Source organism: Anoplopoma fimbria, chromosome 14 (genome assembly GCF_027596085.1).
Source record: "Anoplopoma fimbria isolate UVic2021 breed Golden Eagle Sablefish chromosome 14, Afim_UVic_2022, whole genome shotgun sequence".
Lineage (NCBI taxonomy): Eukaryota > Metazoa > Chordata > Actinopteri > Perciformes > Anoplopomatidae > Anoplopoma > Anoplopoma fimbria.
The window spans coordinates 20,126,575-20,144,916 of record NC_072462.1 but is presented as its reverse complement, the minus strand read 5'-3'; the positions used below and the strand labels follow the sequence as shown (position 1 = coordinate 20,144,916).

Below are 18,342 nucleotides of genomic sequence, written 5' to 3'. Positions count from 1 at the left end.
TCATTCAATGGTTTTTCTTTATTTTAATTTTTTTCTACATTGTAGATTAATATTGAAGACATCCAAACTATGAAGGAACACATATGGAATCATGTGGTAAACAAACAAATGCTCAACAAACCAGAATATGTTTTATAGTTTAGATTCTTCAAAGTAGTTGAATGAGAAGGTGTGTCCAAACTTATGACTGGTACTGTAGTTTTTTGCTAATAAATAAAAGCTTAATAAAAAAAAAAAAAAAAAAGTGATTCATCTTGATAGTTCTGTGGCATTGTCACTGTTTAGCAGTACTTTGCCCTGCAGTGTTGTTTGCATTTACAGACTACGGTAGCCCCGAGGGACAAAACATACGACCCCACGCAGAAAGGCGAAGCAGACTTCAAAACCGAGTTACTGAGGGACATCAGGACACTGTTGCTTTCAGAATCATGATGGAGCTTTCATATCAATCCATGAAAGTCGCCCACCAAGCCCGGGAAGCAGTGAGTGAATATGTTTTTGTTTTTTTTTACGTTATCTAGTTGGTAAGCTAATAACTTTTTAGCTAACTAGCAACTATACTTGGGAGAAGGGGATGTGACGTCATCTGTGCTTATGGCCTAACTAGATAACAAGCAAGGCTACTGACTGCAGCTTACATCCAGGGCCAGGCCGATGTATTTAACACACACGTTATGTCTTAAGTAACTAACATATTGTAAGCAGTTCACATAGTTAGCTCTTGAGCTAATTAGGCTAGCTAGGGTTGCACGCATTCAGTGCCATAAGTAATCGGCGTCTACAGGTTGCCTAGATACCGAGTCAGGTGGTTTCCATTTTTGGCAATTTGTCGCCCTCTGCTGATATTTGATCCTGATGTACAGTACCAGTCAATATATATATATATATTTATATATTTATTTATTTATATATATTTATTTATTTATATATATATTATTTATTTTATATTTTATTTATTTTATTTTATTTATATTTATATATATATATATATATATATATATATATATATATATATATATATATATATATATACATATTACCAGTCAAAAGTTTGGACACACCTTCTCATTCAATGGTTTTTCTTTATTTTTATTTTTTTCTACATTGTAGATTAATATTGAAGACATCCAAACTATGAAGGAACACATATGGAATTATGTGGTAAACAAACAAATGCTCAACAAACCAGAATATGTTTTATATTTTAGATTCTTCAAAGTAGTTGAATGAGAAGGTGTGTCCAAACTTTTGACTGGTACTGTATGAGAGCTCTCCAAATGTACACAGCATCAGGACTGAGAACATAATATAATTATTAAAATAATATAATTGTCCAGTAGGATTATTAAAAGAATATAATTGTCCAGTAGGAGTACTCGACATTTATCTGCTGCATACATTTAGACTTGTTATTAGTATAATTAGTGAGGACAAGTCAAATCACTACGACTTTTGAACAAATGACATTTAGACATACAGTACCAGTCATAAGTTTGGACACACCTTCTCATTCAACTACTTTGAAGAATCAAAAATATAAAACATATTCTGGTTTGTTGAACATTTGTTTGTTTACCACATGATTCCATATGTGTTCCTTCATAGTTTGGATGTCTTCAATATTAATCTACAATGTAGAAAAAAATAAAAATAAAGAAAAACCATTGAATGAGAAGGTGTGTCCAAGAACTGGGACGGACTGAGCGAAGCAATATTACCGTAAATATAAACATTTTCCTACTGTAGTAATTTAAAATATCCGCAGCGAGAAAGACATATAACGACAAAAGTACTTTTTTTAACATTAATTATTTTCCACCTCCAATCAAAACACAGATAGTACAGCACATTGATTGAACAAAACGTTTAATTATTGCTTAAATCATCAGTTCAGCAGTTGTGTGTTGTTGTGTGTGCAGTTTGAAATGTTGTGTGTGTTCTGTGTCTCTGTCCAACAGGATGAGCTGAGGACTGAGATGAGGAGGAAGAGCCTCCTCATCCTCATTTACCAACACCTGCTGGGGCAAGGGTCAGTATGGAGTTGTGTGCTGGACCATGTGTGGTTGATGTGCGGTGGTATGTCAAAACACACATTACAGTCAGTCATTTTTTTTAGCAGACACTTTTATCCAAAAACACATGTTTTTACATCTTTAGCATTTAGATGGTGATCCTGCCAAGAGCAAAGGCACAGATTGGATTTGTTTCTTGCACACAGGCATTTTAAGGCATTTTAAAGCAGGACAGGACAGCTGTTAAGTAAACGTCAGATCTTGCAGATTTCAAAAACTGGACTTGGTCTGTTGTAAATGCCCAAAGAAGAACATACTGTATGTGTGTGTGTCTATACAGAAAGTTTCTGACTTTATTGGCTCCATTGTATGCTATTCATCATCAAAACACATTAAAACTAAATCATATTGGAATCCTCAGGCTCACAGTACAAGACAGCAGACATAATTGACCTTGTTTTTGTTACTTTTTGATTTGTCCAAGGCCAATATGTGCATGTGTGTGAGATCTTGTGTGTGACCAATCACCAGGTACGTGTCTGCAGCAGTGGCCTTAGACCAGGAGACTAATGGAGGTGTGAGAAGGTTCGAGGTCTGTGATAACATCGATCTGGAGATGGTGTTGATGGACTACGAGAGTTATCACTACGTCAAGTTCCAGAAATATCCCAAACTTATCAGAAAAACAGCAGAACCAGGTAGGTGACCTCCACCAAAACACTGAGCAACACTGAGCTCATATCTCATTCTCAATCTGCTAAATTTGCTGCTAAATTTTTCTCTGCTATATTCTGAATTATTGGGGTGTATTCATTTTATTTCAATTAAAGCCAATGAATATTTTCTCTTTACGTCAAGGTGAAAACAGAAATGCAAGAAGTGGTGGAGTAAAGAGGTTAGTCTTTCCATCTCTCACTCCTTTATATTTATTTCAAGTTAAGGATTTAATAGTCATTCATTGTCATTCAGAAACATAATTGGCGTTATTGATTTTATATGCATTAGACTGATTTTACAGTAGTGTTGAATAAGGTGTGGTGTGCTTGGTAGAGCAAGTCTGATCAATTAATTTGGACCCAATGATCAATGAATCCTAACTTCAATAATGAATGTGTTCTGTGTGTCTCTTTGTTCCACAGGAGTCCCTGTTCAGCTGTGAAGCCTCTTCCCAAAATCAACCCGTCTCAAAGCCCACAGTCTGGTATAGGAGCCAAGAGGACACCTGCCTGTTCACATATAAATGTACATTTACACAGAACAACCAAGATCAGAATATTAAAATAACAAGGAGATTATTCTGACATTATAATGGCTTATTTTCCAGGAGAATGGCTCTTCTGTTCCTCCAGAGTCGTCAGAGTTTGGTCTCAACGTTTCTTCCATCAAAAATGGACCAGCTGGTGAGGCAGCCGTGAACAGAAAGGTACTGGGGAGTGTTTGTTGTTATTTACAGATGAGGGTGATCATCATTTTAAAAGGATATATTTTATTTGTTTACATTTCAGGCATTACCAACACTCATTCAGTAAGACTAGAAATGAACAGCAAATCCCATCATCCAAATGAATATTCCCTGTCATCTGTGATGATTTAACATAAATGAGCTCCCAGATTTTCTGATTTTAACTTACAAATCCTTGTGTATTGATATTGAAAAGTGTGACAGAATCATTTTTTGTGTACAGTATATTGTAATTTTTATTGTTGAGTTTAGTCTTTGGTAAAAAAAAAAAAACAGCACCTTTTAGAGTAGACAAGAATATCAGTCAATGCAAAGTCCCTTCATGCATACAGACATTTAACACAATTTAACGGTTGCATGTATTTACCACAATTTGTGTTGTACATTCTTCGTCTCTATATACAAAGCATACACATAAACTGATATATATAAACAAACACTTTCATAAAAACATTGAAACTGAACCATTGCACAGTTGTGTTTATATTATACCTTTGTTTGCCTTAATGAGTAAAAATCTTCTTGTATATCCTGTCTTAGGGCCAGATGATTGATGGCAAAGGTGCAATCCATGACACAGTCAAAGGAGCTGGCAGTGACTCAGACCACATGGTAATTATAGTCTGTTAAAACTTTAAAAAAATATACATTTAACTTGCCATTTTGATTACCATTACATTACAAAATCCATGATGACAAAGGATAACGAAAACAATAATGAAATCAAACAAAAGTAAGTCTACTAATAGAACTACACTACCACCAATAACAACAACTTTATTATGTGTTGCAGGAACGGCTGCTGAAGCCCCTCAGTGGCTTTTCTGGAATGAGTGGTGAGATGAGAGAACTTGCCACAATCATCAGCAGGGTACTACTACACACACACACACACACACACACACACACACACACACACACACACACACACACACACACACACACACACACACACACACTATATTGCAAACACTGACAAACCCGACACACAAACTCAAAACGTGGAGAGACTGATTTTATCTCAATATGTGGCCCATAGCATAAGATATGCTTTAATTGAAACCAAATATGTCCATTAGAGGGCAGTGAAGAGCTTTGTTGGGAATGGATAGATCTGCCGTATTAATGAAGGCCCAGGTTCTATCTATTTCCCTTATCTGATGTTTCACTCTAAAGGACACCCGTTCACACAAGCCTAATCGCACCAGGGTGTGTGTGTGTGTGTGTGTGTGTGTGTGTGTGTGTGTGTGTGTGTGTGTGTGTGTGTGTGTGTGTGTGTGTGTGTGTAGTTCAAGCTGATTCCTACCAAAGGCATCCCTCACTCGGTGTGTTTGTGTGTGTATTCATCCCTATAGGACATCTATTTGCACAGCCCCAACGTGCGGTGGGAGGACATCATCGGCCTGGAGGATGCAAAGCGATTAGTCAAAGAGGCCGTCGTCTATCCCATTAAGGTGCAGCCGCTGCCTGGGCACGCTGGTATTTCAGCTGTGGTCGCCCGTCTTCGATTCTGAATACATCTCCTTTAAAGGGCTTAAAGAGAAGGAGGGCAGAGGGGTCAGGCCAGTCTGTTAGGCTGACATTAAATCTATATCTGGGATAATATGGTAACACACACATACACAGATGGAAAGATAGGCAGGGAAATCAGGAACACGAACACACAGAGACACACATATTGGCATGTAAAATGTATAGACACAAACACATTCATACAATTTAGCAGTTTTATATAGATATTGCAAATACAAATAAAACATACCACACACATACAGAAAACACACACACACACACACATTTCTATCATCACCACCTAGACCTCTCTCATGGATATGATGACAACAAATCAGGTTGTCTGCATCCTCTTGACATTTACAGACGGAGATGAGGACTGATGTGTCTATCCTCTGTTCTGTCGGATTGTTTTACAGAATAAACCCGCACCTCCACCTCCCTACATCCCCAACTTCTATCTCCATTATTATTCATTCTCCAGAGGATAAGGTCACTTTGGTGATTGGACTCGGACTCTGTTTGCCACCTAAAATTCAGACTAATTTGTAGTATGTGGTATTTGTAGCACTGACTATACATCAAGAGAATCAGTTTTGGTTGCACACAGCTCAGCGTCTTATTGGTTTGCAGCAAATGGAAATATATGTTTTCTTTCTGGAAGATTATGTTTGCAGCTGTAACATATTTTCATATCGAATTATGTGATTTTTCTAAAGGTTAGTCTGCGCTGTAGTTTTAATAATGTACTCCTCTCTCATTACAGTACCCCCAGCTGTTTACAGGCATCCTGTCTCCGTGGAAAGGCTTGCTGCTTTACGGCCCCCCAGGTAAGACCTCCAGTGCTTCAAAACCTTCATCAGGTTTGCTGATCAAAGACATATTTGTTGTTTGTTCGCTCCTAATCAGTGGCCCACATTAAATCGTTTCCAGTCCAAAAGTCCTACAATTTGGATTTTTTCCTGACATGTTCTTTCTTGTGACCATCATACACACAGGTACAGGTAAGACGCTGTTGGCCAAGGCCGTGGCTACAGAGTGTAAGACGACCTTCTTCAACATTTCAGCCTCCAGCATCGTCAGCAAGTGGAGAGGAGATTCTGAGAAACTGGTCAGGGTAGGTTATTCGTCTACAGACACAATATGTCAAATGCAACAAATAGGAAAAAACAACATATTTCATGTTACATTAATTTTCTCCTATATATTTTATTTTTTGGTTTGGATTTGGGTAATTGTATGTATCTATATGTATGCAGGTTCTGTTTGAGCTGGCCAGGTACCACGCCCCATCCACCATCTTCCTGGATGAGCTGGAGTCAGTGATGAGCCAGAGAGGAACCAACATGGGGTGAGCTAAACCACAAAGTGCTGTAAATGTCTTTCCCAGTCTTGGCAGTTGGGAGTTCACTCCTTGCAATACAACATTAAATATGTCTGTTCATCCGAAGCCATGTCTCCTGTCAAATTGTCCTTAAGTAAGACATTTAACTTACCTTGAGATGTCTGCAATTTGTGAACCCAGAAATGTAATTTGTTTTAAGAAAACTTTACAGAAGATATACAATTAAAATATTATAGTTGATTTAATTTAACTATTTATTAAGCCATAATAAAGGTTGGAATGCAGATGAGTATTTTCCTGAATGTGTAATTCAAGAAAAAAACCCAAGTCAAAACTACACTAAAATAGTTCACTTATCAAAATAAGTGATTATTTGTATAATCAACAAAATGGTTAATTATTATCCAAGCAAATGATTTGAACCATCACTTTAGCCATAATTATGAAGCTCTTTACTAATTTAAGGAAAACAATAGGCAGAACACTGTACAAAGATTAACAGGGTTGGTTCTATAGTTACAATTTCATATCACCATAAAGAGCATTGAATGACTGATGCGGTGGTGAATATAAAGTGGATATAACAGCAGACTGGTGTGTTTCCAGAGGAGAGCATGAGGGAAGTCGCAGGATGAAGACTGAGCTGCTGGTTCAGATGGACGGACTGGCGAGATCCGAGGACCTTGTGTTTGTCCTGGCTGCCTCCAACCTGCCTTGGTAATACTTCAACATAAACACACATGTACAAACCTCGAAGGACATCAGTATTTTCTCTCTCACAATGAGAACGATAACAAAATCAGTGTGTTTGTGTTGGCAAAACATCTACAAATAGAGAAATAGATGTGAGAATTGCAGACACAGACGTACAATCCTATTTTGTCTTATGCTTTATATCTCTCTATTTCTCATGCTCAACTCAGTTCTGGTTGGGTTAAGATGATTTCCTAAAAAAAATATCATGTGTCTAATAAGCTAACCTTGCATCATATTTTGCAGTCTTTGTTAACCTTAGAAAAAAAAAAATCATAAGGCAACAATTTGAACGAGAAATAAACTGCTGTCTACAGTTTTCCAATTTTTTTTTGTACTTCTCTCAGGGAACTTGACCATGCCATGTTGAGGAGGTTAGAGAAGAGGATTCTTGTAAGTCTTCCCTCCTCGCCAGCTCGCCAAGCCATGATCTCTCATTGGCTGCCTCCTCTCAGCTCCACAGGAGGGGTGGAGCTACGAACTGAGCTAGACTATGAAACACTTGCGAAGGTGTGTTACAGGGAGACTTGTTAAGACAATTTAATGTGTTAAGTGTTGAACTTATTTATTTATCTGTTTCGTTGCGTGTCATTAATGTCTGCTGACACTGAGAGGAGAGATTAAACAATACAATCACAGCACAGTGCCTATCAGCTGGCCCTCATCTGCCTGTTTTTTTTGTGTGCGTGTTGCAGGAGATGGAGGGTTACTCCGGTTCTGATCTAAGACTGGTGTGTAAGGAGGCCGCTATGAGACCAGTCCGCAAGATCTTTGATGCTCTGGAGTCACATAAGGATGGTAGGACAACACACACACAGCGTCACATGTTTGCAATGCCAGTGTCTCCATTGTGAGTTTATGTAAATTGTTGGGGTGCGTTCAGAGATTTGGTCAGATTTCAGATGTCTTAAATAAGCACTAGTGAGTTGACGTAAGGGGGCTGTACCGTTTGACACTTCATGCACACAGAAGCCTAGTGGTTAACCTACCTACACACATGAGAAGATCGACACATACAATAGCCATGTTCTCTGTCAACTGTGTCTTTATAAAACACTGTAGCTTCACTTAGATTCTCTTTCACAGGAGACACTGACATGCCTGCCATCCAGCTGGAAACTGTGACAACAGCTGACTTCCTGGAAGTGATCACACACACCAAGCCCTCGGCCAGGAACCTGATGGACAGATACACAGCCTGGGAGAGAGAATACGAGTCTGTCTGACACTCAGGCAATTTTTGAGATAAGACTTTAATACTTACATGACAGCGTATCTGACAGAGGAAGTTTTGTTTACTATACAAACGGACCAACTGTTAGTGGGAGCCATGGTAAGATTGTGCTCTTTATTAGGGCTTTTCTAAATAGCTTATTTTAAGCTCACACACATTACAATGCCAGATATTTAAATAGTCTTACACAAATATATCACTGCTTAAGTAAGTTTAACTTAATTTAATGTACGTAATGTGTCCACATGATTTCCCTTTTGGTATATCATTGATGAGCAAAAAAAGACTAAGTTAAAAACAAAAAAATAAAACAAGAACCTGTAAAGTTTGATATTTTGAGCCAGTGCTACTAGTTTGTATGCCTTCTGGGCCAGTGCTTGTATTTTTTATGCAGTCTTTCTTAATTTTGTTTCTTTATAATGATCATATACAAAATTAAGAAATAAAACAATAACAGATGAATATTCTTTTTATCCAACCTTGTATTTATTTATAATGATATAATGACAACATGTGAATACATTGTACTGCTCTGTTATAAGTTCTAAATTACAGCAAGTTCTTCAGGATGTGTTCAACAGCTTCTGGAAAACTGTCACATGTCAGGTGGGGAGAAGGGTTGATCTTTTTCTCATCTCCTTCTCTGTATTTACCTGACAGGGGAGAAGGTGGAATGCCATCAATAAAACTAAACAACAATGATCATAATACAGGATTTTTGAAGATTTTTAAAAAGTATAACAGGTTGATAAATACATTTAATGACAATAAAGGACCTGAAATGTATTCAAAAGTATTGTACATGTTTATATTTTTGAAAATAGGTTGTATTCTGAAGTCAAAGACAAAGTATGTCAAAAAACTAAAACTATAGTATGTTGAAAAACATCATGAAAAAGTTATGGTATAGTTTGTAATAAAAAGTCCTAAAATAGACATATCATAAATGACATAGTAGTTTGTAAAGTCATAGTAAAGGTTTAGTATAGTATGCAAGTAAAAAGTCATGATATAGTATATCAACAAAAGTCACAAACAAGTTAAAATATAGTATTTTGAAAAAAGTCATAAAAAAGTAATAGTACAGTATGTCAAAAAAGTCATAATATTATATCGTAGGTCCTAAAAAGTTACAAAAAAACTAGTATAGTATGTCATAAATAATCGTAGTATAGAAAAATATTCATCATATCATGTTAAAAATTTTCATTAAAAAGTCGTAAGAGAATATTCCAAAATAGTATGTCGAAAAAAAGTCATAGTATAGTATGTTTAAAAAAGTCATAGTATAGTATGTTGAAAAGTCATAGTATAGTATGTTGAAAAAAATTCATAGTATAGTATGTCGAAAAAAGTAATAGTATGAAAAAATTCATAGTATAGTATGTCGAAAAAAGTCATAGTATAGTATGTCAAAAAAAATTATAGTATAGTTATATAGTGTATGAAATGAGAGTACCCCTTCAATCCACTAGGGGTCTGTGTTTTTTATCTCGGCTGTTCTTTGTCTTCCAGGATTTCTCTAGTCTGCTGATGAGACACACCTCAGCCTTCACAAGGAGTTCCCTTCCTCTTCTGACACGGCTGCAGTTTTAGCTTTTGTTTGAATCAGAAATGTTCACACAGCAATATATATGCTTACTGATTATATTACTGATTACGGACATTCCAAGTTTGTTTGGGTTAGTTATTGTATCGCATTTCAATAAATATGCCTATTTATGACTTTTATCTTGTCTGGTCTCCCATTTTTGTTGAAGCCTTTGAAGCAGGCTGTCACATATGTCGAAAAAAAGTCATGAAAAAGTCATAATATAGTATGTCCATTAAAGTCATGGTATAGTATGTTGAAATAAAGTCACAGTATAGTAAATCGAACAGTCATAGTACAGTATGTCGAAAAAAGTCATATAGTATGTCGAAAAAAGTCAGTATAGTATGTCGATAAAAGTCATAAAAAAGTCATAGTATAGTATATCGAAAAAAGTCATAGTATAGTATGTCGAAAAAAAGTCATAATATAGTAGGATGAAAAAAATCATAGTATAGTATGTCATAAAAAGTCCTAATATATTGTATGTTGAAAAAAAGTCAGTGTAGTATGTTGAAAAGAATCAAAGTATAGTATGTTGAAAAAAGTCATAGTATAGTATGTCAAAAAGATTTTGTCAAAAATGAAAATCATCAGTCAGTATAGAATGTTGAAAAAACGTCATAGTATAGTATGATGAAAAAAAGTCATAGTATAGTATGATGAAAAAAGTCATAGTATAGTATGTCATAAAAAGTCAGTATAGTATGATGAAAAAAGTCATAGTATAGTATGTCATAAAAAGTCATAGTATAGTATGTCAAAAAAGTCATAGTATAGTAGGATGAAAAAGTCATAGTATAGTATGTCAAAAAAAGTCATAGTATAGTATGTCGAAAAAAGTCATAGTATAGTATGATGAAAAAAGTCTGGAAAACGTTATTATAAGACATAGTATAGTCATAGTAAAAGATTTTGTGAAAAAAATAAATCATAGAAACTATTACTAAAAAAGTCAGTATAGAATGTAGAAAAAGTCATAGTATAGTATGTCGAAAGGAGTCACAAAAAAGCCACTATAACACGTATAAAAAATGCATTCAAAATCATAAAAAGTAATTGTATCGTGAGTCATAGAAAGTTCTAGTATGATATGTTTTTAAAAAATTATAAAAAATTCATAGTATGTCTTTCTTTTCCTAATTATTTTCATGTGCTTTTAACATTTTTTTCTATGAGTCTTTTATCTGCTCACTTGTTAAGCATTTGAATTGCAGATGTGTATGAATTATGCTTTATAAATAATCGCTTGCCTTAAGATGCTTTAGTTGTGCCATAACATAATAGATAAATACATAAAGAATTGATATAAAGAAGCATAATAACAAAAAGTTCAAGTGTATGTGTGTTATAAGGACAAATATTGTGTTTCTACCTCTCAGTATTACTGATATTACTCTTTCTGATAAACTTTACTATGGGTTAGTCACTCAAATGCTTCTCTTGTGGTTTGTTTCCACCCCTTCTACCTGAAATATGTTGCATTAATACAGCGTTCCAAGGAGTTATCATAAACTTAAGAATGTTAAGTTAAGGTAAGGGAGTGACAGGAAAAGGAAGAACTGGAAGGATACGTGAAACTGACAGAGGGAGAAGAATAAACTGGAGGACAACGTTTTTTTCTTACCGGTTCTGACCAGAATTCCCAACATTCCTGCATTTTGAGCCCCGCCCACATCATCTCTGGCATCCTTTTGGAAAACAGCATAAGAACACCAACCGTCGTGAACCAACTTTAAATAAAGTGTCATTGTTACTACTCTTATGTTAACAGGTTGCAGTGAAAATGGGTTATATGTTATTATATATAACATATTTCTACCTAATCAACTTTTATTTTAATTTGGCTGGAAGTTACAAAAAAGCAAGACGTTTTCTACAAACCAATTCATATTTTTATCAATTAGTAAAAAATTATAGTATGTTTGAAAAATAATTGGCAATGAACATCAAACTATATTTCCAAATACATTTCTAATTTGAGTCTCAGGTTTGATTCCTTACAGCCCACACTCTCCGTGCCCTTATGTATGAAAATGAGCCACTCCAGCCTATAAAAGTCTCTCCACTAAATGTTATAAATTTAAATGAACTTAATTAATTTGCTGTTAATGAATCACAATAAACAATATACTTACATCGCCTATCATGACAGCTTCATTGGGGCTACATCCCAAATCAGAAAGAGCCTGTTTGAAGGAAAGAACCAAAAGAAAATGAGACGAGAGAGACCTCATTTATAGTTTAAAGTTTCTTAACCATGAAGTCAATTCAGACAATACCAGAAAAAAAAAAAAGAATTAGAGAAATCTGACTTATAATTGGTCAAAAACATATAACAAAAGCATATTATGAGGTGAATTTCAGCACATTAAGAATTAGTGATAAATACAAAAGGGTTTTTTTCTGTTTTTAACTTGAGTAAAAATGTGGTACCTCGTAAAAATATAAATTTCTAACCTGAGTGAAGAAAGCCTTTTCCGGCTTCCCCACCACAGTAGCTTTACAGTCTGCGGCGTACTCAAGTCCACTCACAAAGGGCCCAGGGCCCAGGGCCAAACCATCCTTACGTTTGTAGTACCGAGCCTTATGGATGGCAATGAGAGGAGCTCCATCCAGAATCATTCTAGGGAGAAATATACACGATAAACAGGTTTCAATGTACTGATAAAAAAAATAACCAGGAAAAAGACAGGAAAGTACTACAAAGTTCAAATGGCATTTTCAGTTACTAACTTTGGTACTATTGGAGGAGGTAACTTCTATCAATGACAATTAAATTTCCACTGGTCAAAAAGGAAGGTCAGTAAAACGTCATAGCTGATTTAGATCCACTTTTCTGAGGAAATGAAGGAAAATAAGAGAAAACAAAAAGACAAATAAAAAGATTTGAATGATTTGTTCCTACCAGAGAGAAAAACTAGGCCATTACATAATCTGACCTTAAATCACCTGCCAGCAAACCTCTCAATAAATGGAACTCAAATATTCTGTGAGTCACTGAAACAGTTTTATTAACCTGAAAGCCTTGTTGAGTGTTTCGTAGTTGAAGTGATCTGGAGCGAGTCCGATGACGACAGCGTTTGGCTCTGAGGTTTCAATACCTGGAATGGAAATACATACATACAGTAGGATTAGTAAATCAGTAATAATATTGCTATAAAAACATTTATTTATTTATTTATTATTAAACAGGCCCTATTATGTTATTTTCCGGGTGCATATTTTTATCTCAAGTTACAGTTAAAACATGTTTACATGTGTTAATGCTCATAGTCCGCCTTGTTTTTCTCATCCTGGCTGTCCTGCAGCACCTCTTCTCACCCTCTCTCTGAAATGCTCCGTTGTAGCGCTTGCTCCTCCCTCCAGAAAGCAAAGTCTGCTCTGATTGATCAGCTAGCCCGCTCTGTTGTGATTGGTCAACGTTTCACATTTAAAAAAATCTTCCTCCGGAGCTTCAGCTCCGTCTCTCTCTTTTGTTGTTTGAGGGCCAAACTAGTCGGTAGGAGTTTTATGTCACTTCCGTAACATTATGACCACATAAAGTTACGGAAGTGAAGGAGAGAATTCAATCGAGCCGTTTCAGGCAGCTCAGGAGCTTCTGAGGGGGAGGGTAACTCCTTTTAGGCGTGGACTTCAGGTTTTACACTCTACGGACCTTTTACGTGTACAAAAATATATATAACACACTAAAGAAGAGGGAAAAAGTGGAAAAGCATAATAGGGCCACTTTAAGTCCTTAATTACTATTAAGTGATTTATTAGGTTTTTTCTGTGTGTTTGACACAATATGAGCTAATGCCCTTTTTCCCGATGTTTCCCCTTTAACTCTTCTATATTAGGGCAGGTAGCCAGAGCTCAGGTGGGCCTAAGGGACAGCGGTAATATATATATATATTTTTTTTATGCATTTAACTGTCAGTTGATCAGCTTATTTTACAGAACCCTTTTGTTTGTTTTTAGTTAGAGCAACCTATTGGGGCTGTTGTAAAATGTTGTTTATCTATTCAACACGTTGGATCTCTGTTACATTGTTTGAACTGCAACCCTGAGCGTGTGTTTAACTGCATACATCATACCTGAAGACTCAAGGCAAATTTGGTTCATGGAAATGCCTTCACAATAACTGAAGAGTGACTTTTTATTTTGGTTGTTGACACAAATTTTCAAAGAAAATAAACTAAAACCTTCGTACCTGTGAAGTCTTCCAGTGCACTGTCCTCCACCAGTAGCAGCGGTCTGTGTTGTTTCTGCTCTAACAAACTTCTCGCTGCACTCAGTGAAGTGAAGATCTCTTTTTCCTGGAGTCAGGAACAAAGGATCAGTCAAGAGGTCATTAACAGCAAAATAATCGCTTCACGTGTTGATCTTTTATGAATCACGTCGTTCGAATTTCAAACTGATGTTTTACCTGGAGGTCGAAGTTGAGACGATGTAATCGTTCCAATAAGTTCCTCTTACTTTCCTTTGTTGTGTTGGTCACAAACTTCACAGCTACAGACGCCTGCCGTAACCTGACAGCACCAAAACACAAAAGCAAACATCTTGATATTAAAAGCACATTTCATATGACTCTATGATAGCAGATGTAACTATGTAACCATCCTACAGGATTGGTTTTCTTTAAAAGACTTGCAGCAACATTGTTCATTTCTATTTCACTCATGCAGACATTTCCCGGGTGTGGGAGCTGATTCCTACCTGTTCAGGGCGTCCTGCGCCCCAGGCACTGCTGTGTCTTCTACATGTAGAGTTCCACTCAGGTCGATGAGCACGGCCTTCAGGACCCGTCTGCCTGCCATGTTGGAGATCTGCAGAGGAGGACATGGTAAACTGATGTACATTGTAGAAGTGTTATGGGATGTGGGCATGATGACAATGATGTCCTGCTTTGAACCCTGCTTTTCTACACTTTTTTACACTCTTTAAAAGCAAATGTACACTTACAACCCATAACTTTTCCAGATTTGGCTATACTCTTTATAGAAATCCACTCATATGATAAGATTAATAATAATCTTCCTTGTCATTTGGTAAATGCAATTTTACTTTAATTTACTTTGAATGAAAATAGAACAGCCAAAAATCTGCAGCCACCAATACACTGTTAGATAAGAGCTGCTTGGAATGAAGCCTCCGATTAGGATTTTCTAAACTGCTAAATATGACCAAGGTCCACTGTAAATGGAGCGCTACTCAGTTTAAAAAAGGCTTATTCCTTCATAATAATGTATTATTTTAAAGCTTATAAATTCATAATCATAATTCACATAGGTAGAGAAAGACTAAGTCAGATTACTGCGTTGTTCAAACCTATATTGGCCAAAATGAGAGGATTATTGACCAGTTTGTCCCCAGAATTGATGGCTTCCTGCCTCGACTACAGATTTTGGGATTGTATTTTACTGCTATTTGACTGTGTGATCCCCTATTATTTAGACATGCTTGGATTTCTGTCATGTAGTTATCAATGTGAGGGTACAAATAATGCTCTTATTACCCACCGAGAACAGCTTCAACACACACAAAAAGCCTGTATATATATATATCTATTATTTGTATTTAGCTCAACTAATAACAGGAAACCGTGCTGTGAGGAATGTGCCAAATTGAGAATGAGTTTACTTTTTCTGCGTGTGTGTTAGTGGCATGAATGTTAAGGGAAATTGGGGCTCTAACTTAACAAGCTTCACAACTCACTACCACTGATCTCCGGTGTGTCTGTAGTTTTGAGTTTTAAACGTGACTTTATTGTACTTTGTATGACTTGAGCCTGAATTAAAACGTAAGTGTTTATTCAGGTTGTTTTGTTGAATTGTAATCTGAGGAGGCAAACAGCAAGACAAATTGAAAATAAGAAAATAAGAAAATGAGACGTACTATTGAGTGAATATACGTTGTTCAAATATATCATATTTTTCCAATTATTATTCAATTGGAGATCACAATGTTCCTAAATATATCAAATATATCCTTTTTTTCTACTACAAAAAGTCTATACCAGCTGTGAAAAAGGTATTCAGAACTTAACCCAGTGTAAGCACTGTATAGCTTGTATAGCTTCAGTGAAGTGTTGGAATAAGCAGATACAGAAAATGTCCTATGTTGTAAAGACAAAGGGTTGGTATAGGTTGTGTTTATAGGATTCTTTTACATTGAAGTACTCAGATTATTTTGATATAACTGTTTCATCTGTTTTTGTCTGTCGTCTTGTTTGAATCAACTTCAACTGTAACATTCAACGTGTGACATATGAATACTTGTCTATACTACATGCTTCATTGTCAACATCATTGCTAAACCTGCATTTATGGCTAAAGACAAAGTTGCATTCATTTAGCTGGTAACATTAACGTTTTCATGTCCTAAAAAAAAAAGAAATGGTGCAGTTTTAGTTGGACAAAGGGCCCAATGACTGAATACAGTTTACATTGTTTAGAAAGTCAGCAATCTACCTCTTACTTCCTGTTGACGTTTTCTTCTTCGGTGGTGTAAAGTGTGTTGCTGTCATAGGTCACTATCAGCTCAGTGCTGCCCCCTCAGCTCAAACACCACACCAACACCTCTTTCAATTCCTGTATCTCTTAAGTTTTGTTTTTTCTTCCTTTTCTTGATTTTCTTTTCAATAACACTCACTTTTTTATATCACTCTCTATTCTCCCTGTTATTACCCCCCCCCCCCCCCCCAATGTCTATGTTGTAATCAGATAAGAGGGTAATCCTTAACCACTTAATCACTCATTATAATAATAAAAAAACATATGTGCCCCATCCCACTAACAACCAACAGATGTTTCGCATTAGTAGGTCTTTTAGGGCATTCAGAGAGATTTAATATGGGGGGAGGAATTATCAAAACGATAAAAAAAAACCTTCTCTCTGCACGATGCCAGACAGCACTGATCAAATCCTCTTTACGTACCTCCAGTGAATAACATTGTTTCTCAATGTTGTTTTTTTAGATTTCAGTTTTGGCTTTGACAAAAATATTGTGCAGCTCATCAACTGTGAAAAACATAACACTGGAAAACTAATCTCACACTAGAAATGTCTTTGTTCAGACAAAATATCCAAATCAGTAGCACCTTTTAAATCCATCATCAAAATACTTGCTTTAATGGAATGTTTTGCTTCTTATTTAATTTTTTTTTTCACTTACTTTTTTACTGATTCGTTTCTCTCTTTTGGTGCTTTTATCTGTTCTTGGAATTTTTGGAAGAAACCTGTGACTTTGTTGTTTACAAAAACCAAAAAAATGCAGTTTACTGTTGGGAACAATAAGTCAGTTTTCAACATGCTCCTATCTATTTCTCCCTTCAACAATTGTGTGTTAGTATATTACATTCAAATGCATTGAACATTTTAAAACATATTTTATTTCAACACTTATTCTAAATTTTAACTAAAAGCTATCTATATTGTTCTGGTGAACATAAATCAGGGTGCAAAGTCTCAAACCATTAGGCTTGTTTTTGTTTTTTAAATTGTAAATATATAGTTGTATTCCATAATAGCTACTCAATTATGAAAAAAAAATGAATAGAAAGATTTATAGATATAATGTTGAGCTTGTCTTATTGGAATTAAACTCATTCAACATAAAAAACACAAAAAAGGAAAATGAGTACATCTTTAACTCCCTTAAAAACAACACGGCCATTTCCAGTCAAAAACACATTCTAATGATTTATCATTGCATAGCCAGACACCCAAACACCACAAATCCTGACCTGTGATGTGCACATACATATTCATGTATGATCGCTTACAGATTTTACTGTGAACCCACAGCTAAACTCGGACTAATCACAGATCAAAGTGGCTTTACAGTGCAAATCTCCCTGATAAACATATGCTTCTAATTCCAGCAGATCCCCCTTTACTCCCTCTCGTGTATACTTAGATTCAGAACTAAAGTATTGTTTGTGAAAATGTTTGTGGAGCTCAGTGGGGCTGGAAATTGCAATAATTCACAACATATGGAGATTATTTATGAGGTGGAGCAGGGATAGATGGTCAAACATGGAATCGAGAGAAGTATGTCAATTTTTGCCACCGAGTAGACGTTAAGACCTGAGGCAGTATCACACACAACTACAAGTTATAAGGCCAAGTTTTGCTCAAGTGGAAGTAAAAGGACTGCTATAAAATGCAATACTATAACAGTAAGGAGGTCATTTGAAATCTTCTTTGGCTTAAGTGACTATTTTATGGTATTAAGACACCATAAAAGAATTTCATTAAATTGACTACTAGATTTATTTCAAGACAACAGTATGTGTACAGTACAAAGGTGCATTGTTTAGAGCTGGTTTTGTGACTTAAAATCTAGATAAAACACATCATCCAAATTCTTACAGATGTATAAATCACAGAAGAGCATTCTCTTTGACAAAATGTTGACTGTCAACAAATCCTAAATCCCTAAGTCTG

The 18,342-nt window shown here is 35.8% G+C and overlaps 2 protein-coding genes across 2 annotated transcripts; one reads left to right on the top strand and one right to left on the bottom strand.

The window, feature by feature from the left end:
• The first annotated feature begins 399 nt into the window (after nucleotides 1-399).
• On the top strand, nucleotides 400-8,323 carry katnal2 (katanin p60 subunit A-like 2). Its single transcript, XM_054612511.1, has 16 exons — nucleotides 400-482; nucleotides 1,959-2,029; nucleotides 2,544-2,710; nucleotides 2,871-2,907; nucleotides 3,152-3,254; nucleotides 3,337-3,435; nucleotides 4,015-4,086; nucleotides 4,268-4,345; nucleotides 4,830-4,928; nucleotides 5,753-5,816; nucleotides 5,985-6,103; nucleotides 6,246-6,337; nucleotides 6,938-7,048; nucleotides 7,432-7,594; nucleotides 7,780-7,882; nucleotides 8,171-8,323. Exons 1-16 carry the CDS (start codon nucleotides 429-431, stop codon nucleotides 8,308-8,310), a joined length of 1,572 nt encoding a protein of 523 aa, XP_054468486.1. The 5' UTR covers nucleotides 400-428; the 3' UTR covers nucleotides 8,311-8,323.
• Nucleotides 8,324-8,788: 465 nt separating this feature from the next.
• Nucleotides 8,789-16,442, bottom strand: hdhd2 (haloacid dehalogenase-like hydrolase domain containing 2). The gene is made up of 9 exons (XM_054612512.1): nucleotides 16,365-16,442; nucleotides 14,611-14,720; nucleotides 14,321-14,423; nucleotides 14,105-14,210; nucleotides 12,929-13,013; nucleotides 12,370-12,535; nucleotides 12,048-12,098; nucleotides 11,537-11,600; nucleotides 8,789-8,971 (listed from the first exon to the last, which is right to left on the bottom strand). The coding sequence occupies exons 2-9, from the start codon at nucleotides 14,709-14,711 to the stop codon at nucleotides 8,868-8,870; spliced, it is 780 nt and encodes a 259-aa protein (XP_054468487.1). The 5' UTR covers nucleotides 14,712-14,720; nucleotides 16,365-16,442; the 3' UTR covers nucleotides 8,789-8,867.
• Nucleotides 16,443-18,342: the final 1,900 nt, after the last annotated feature.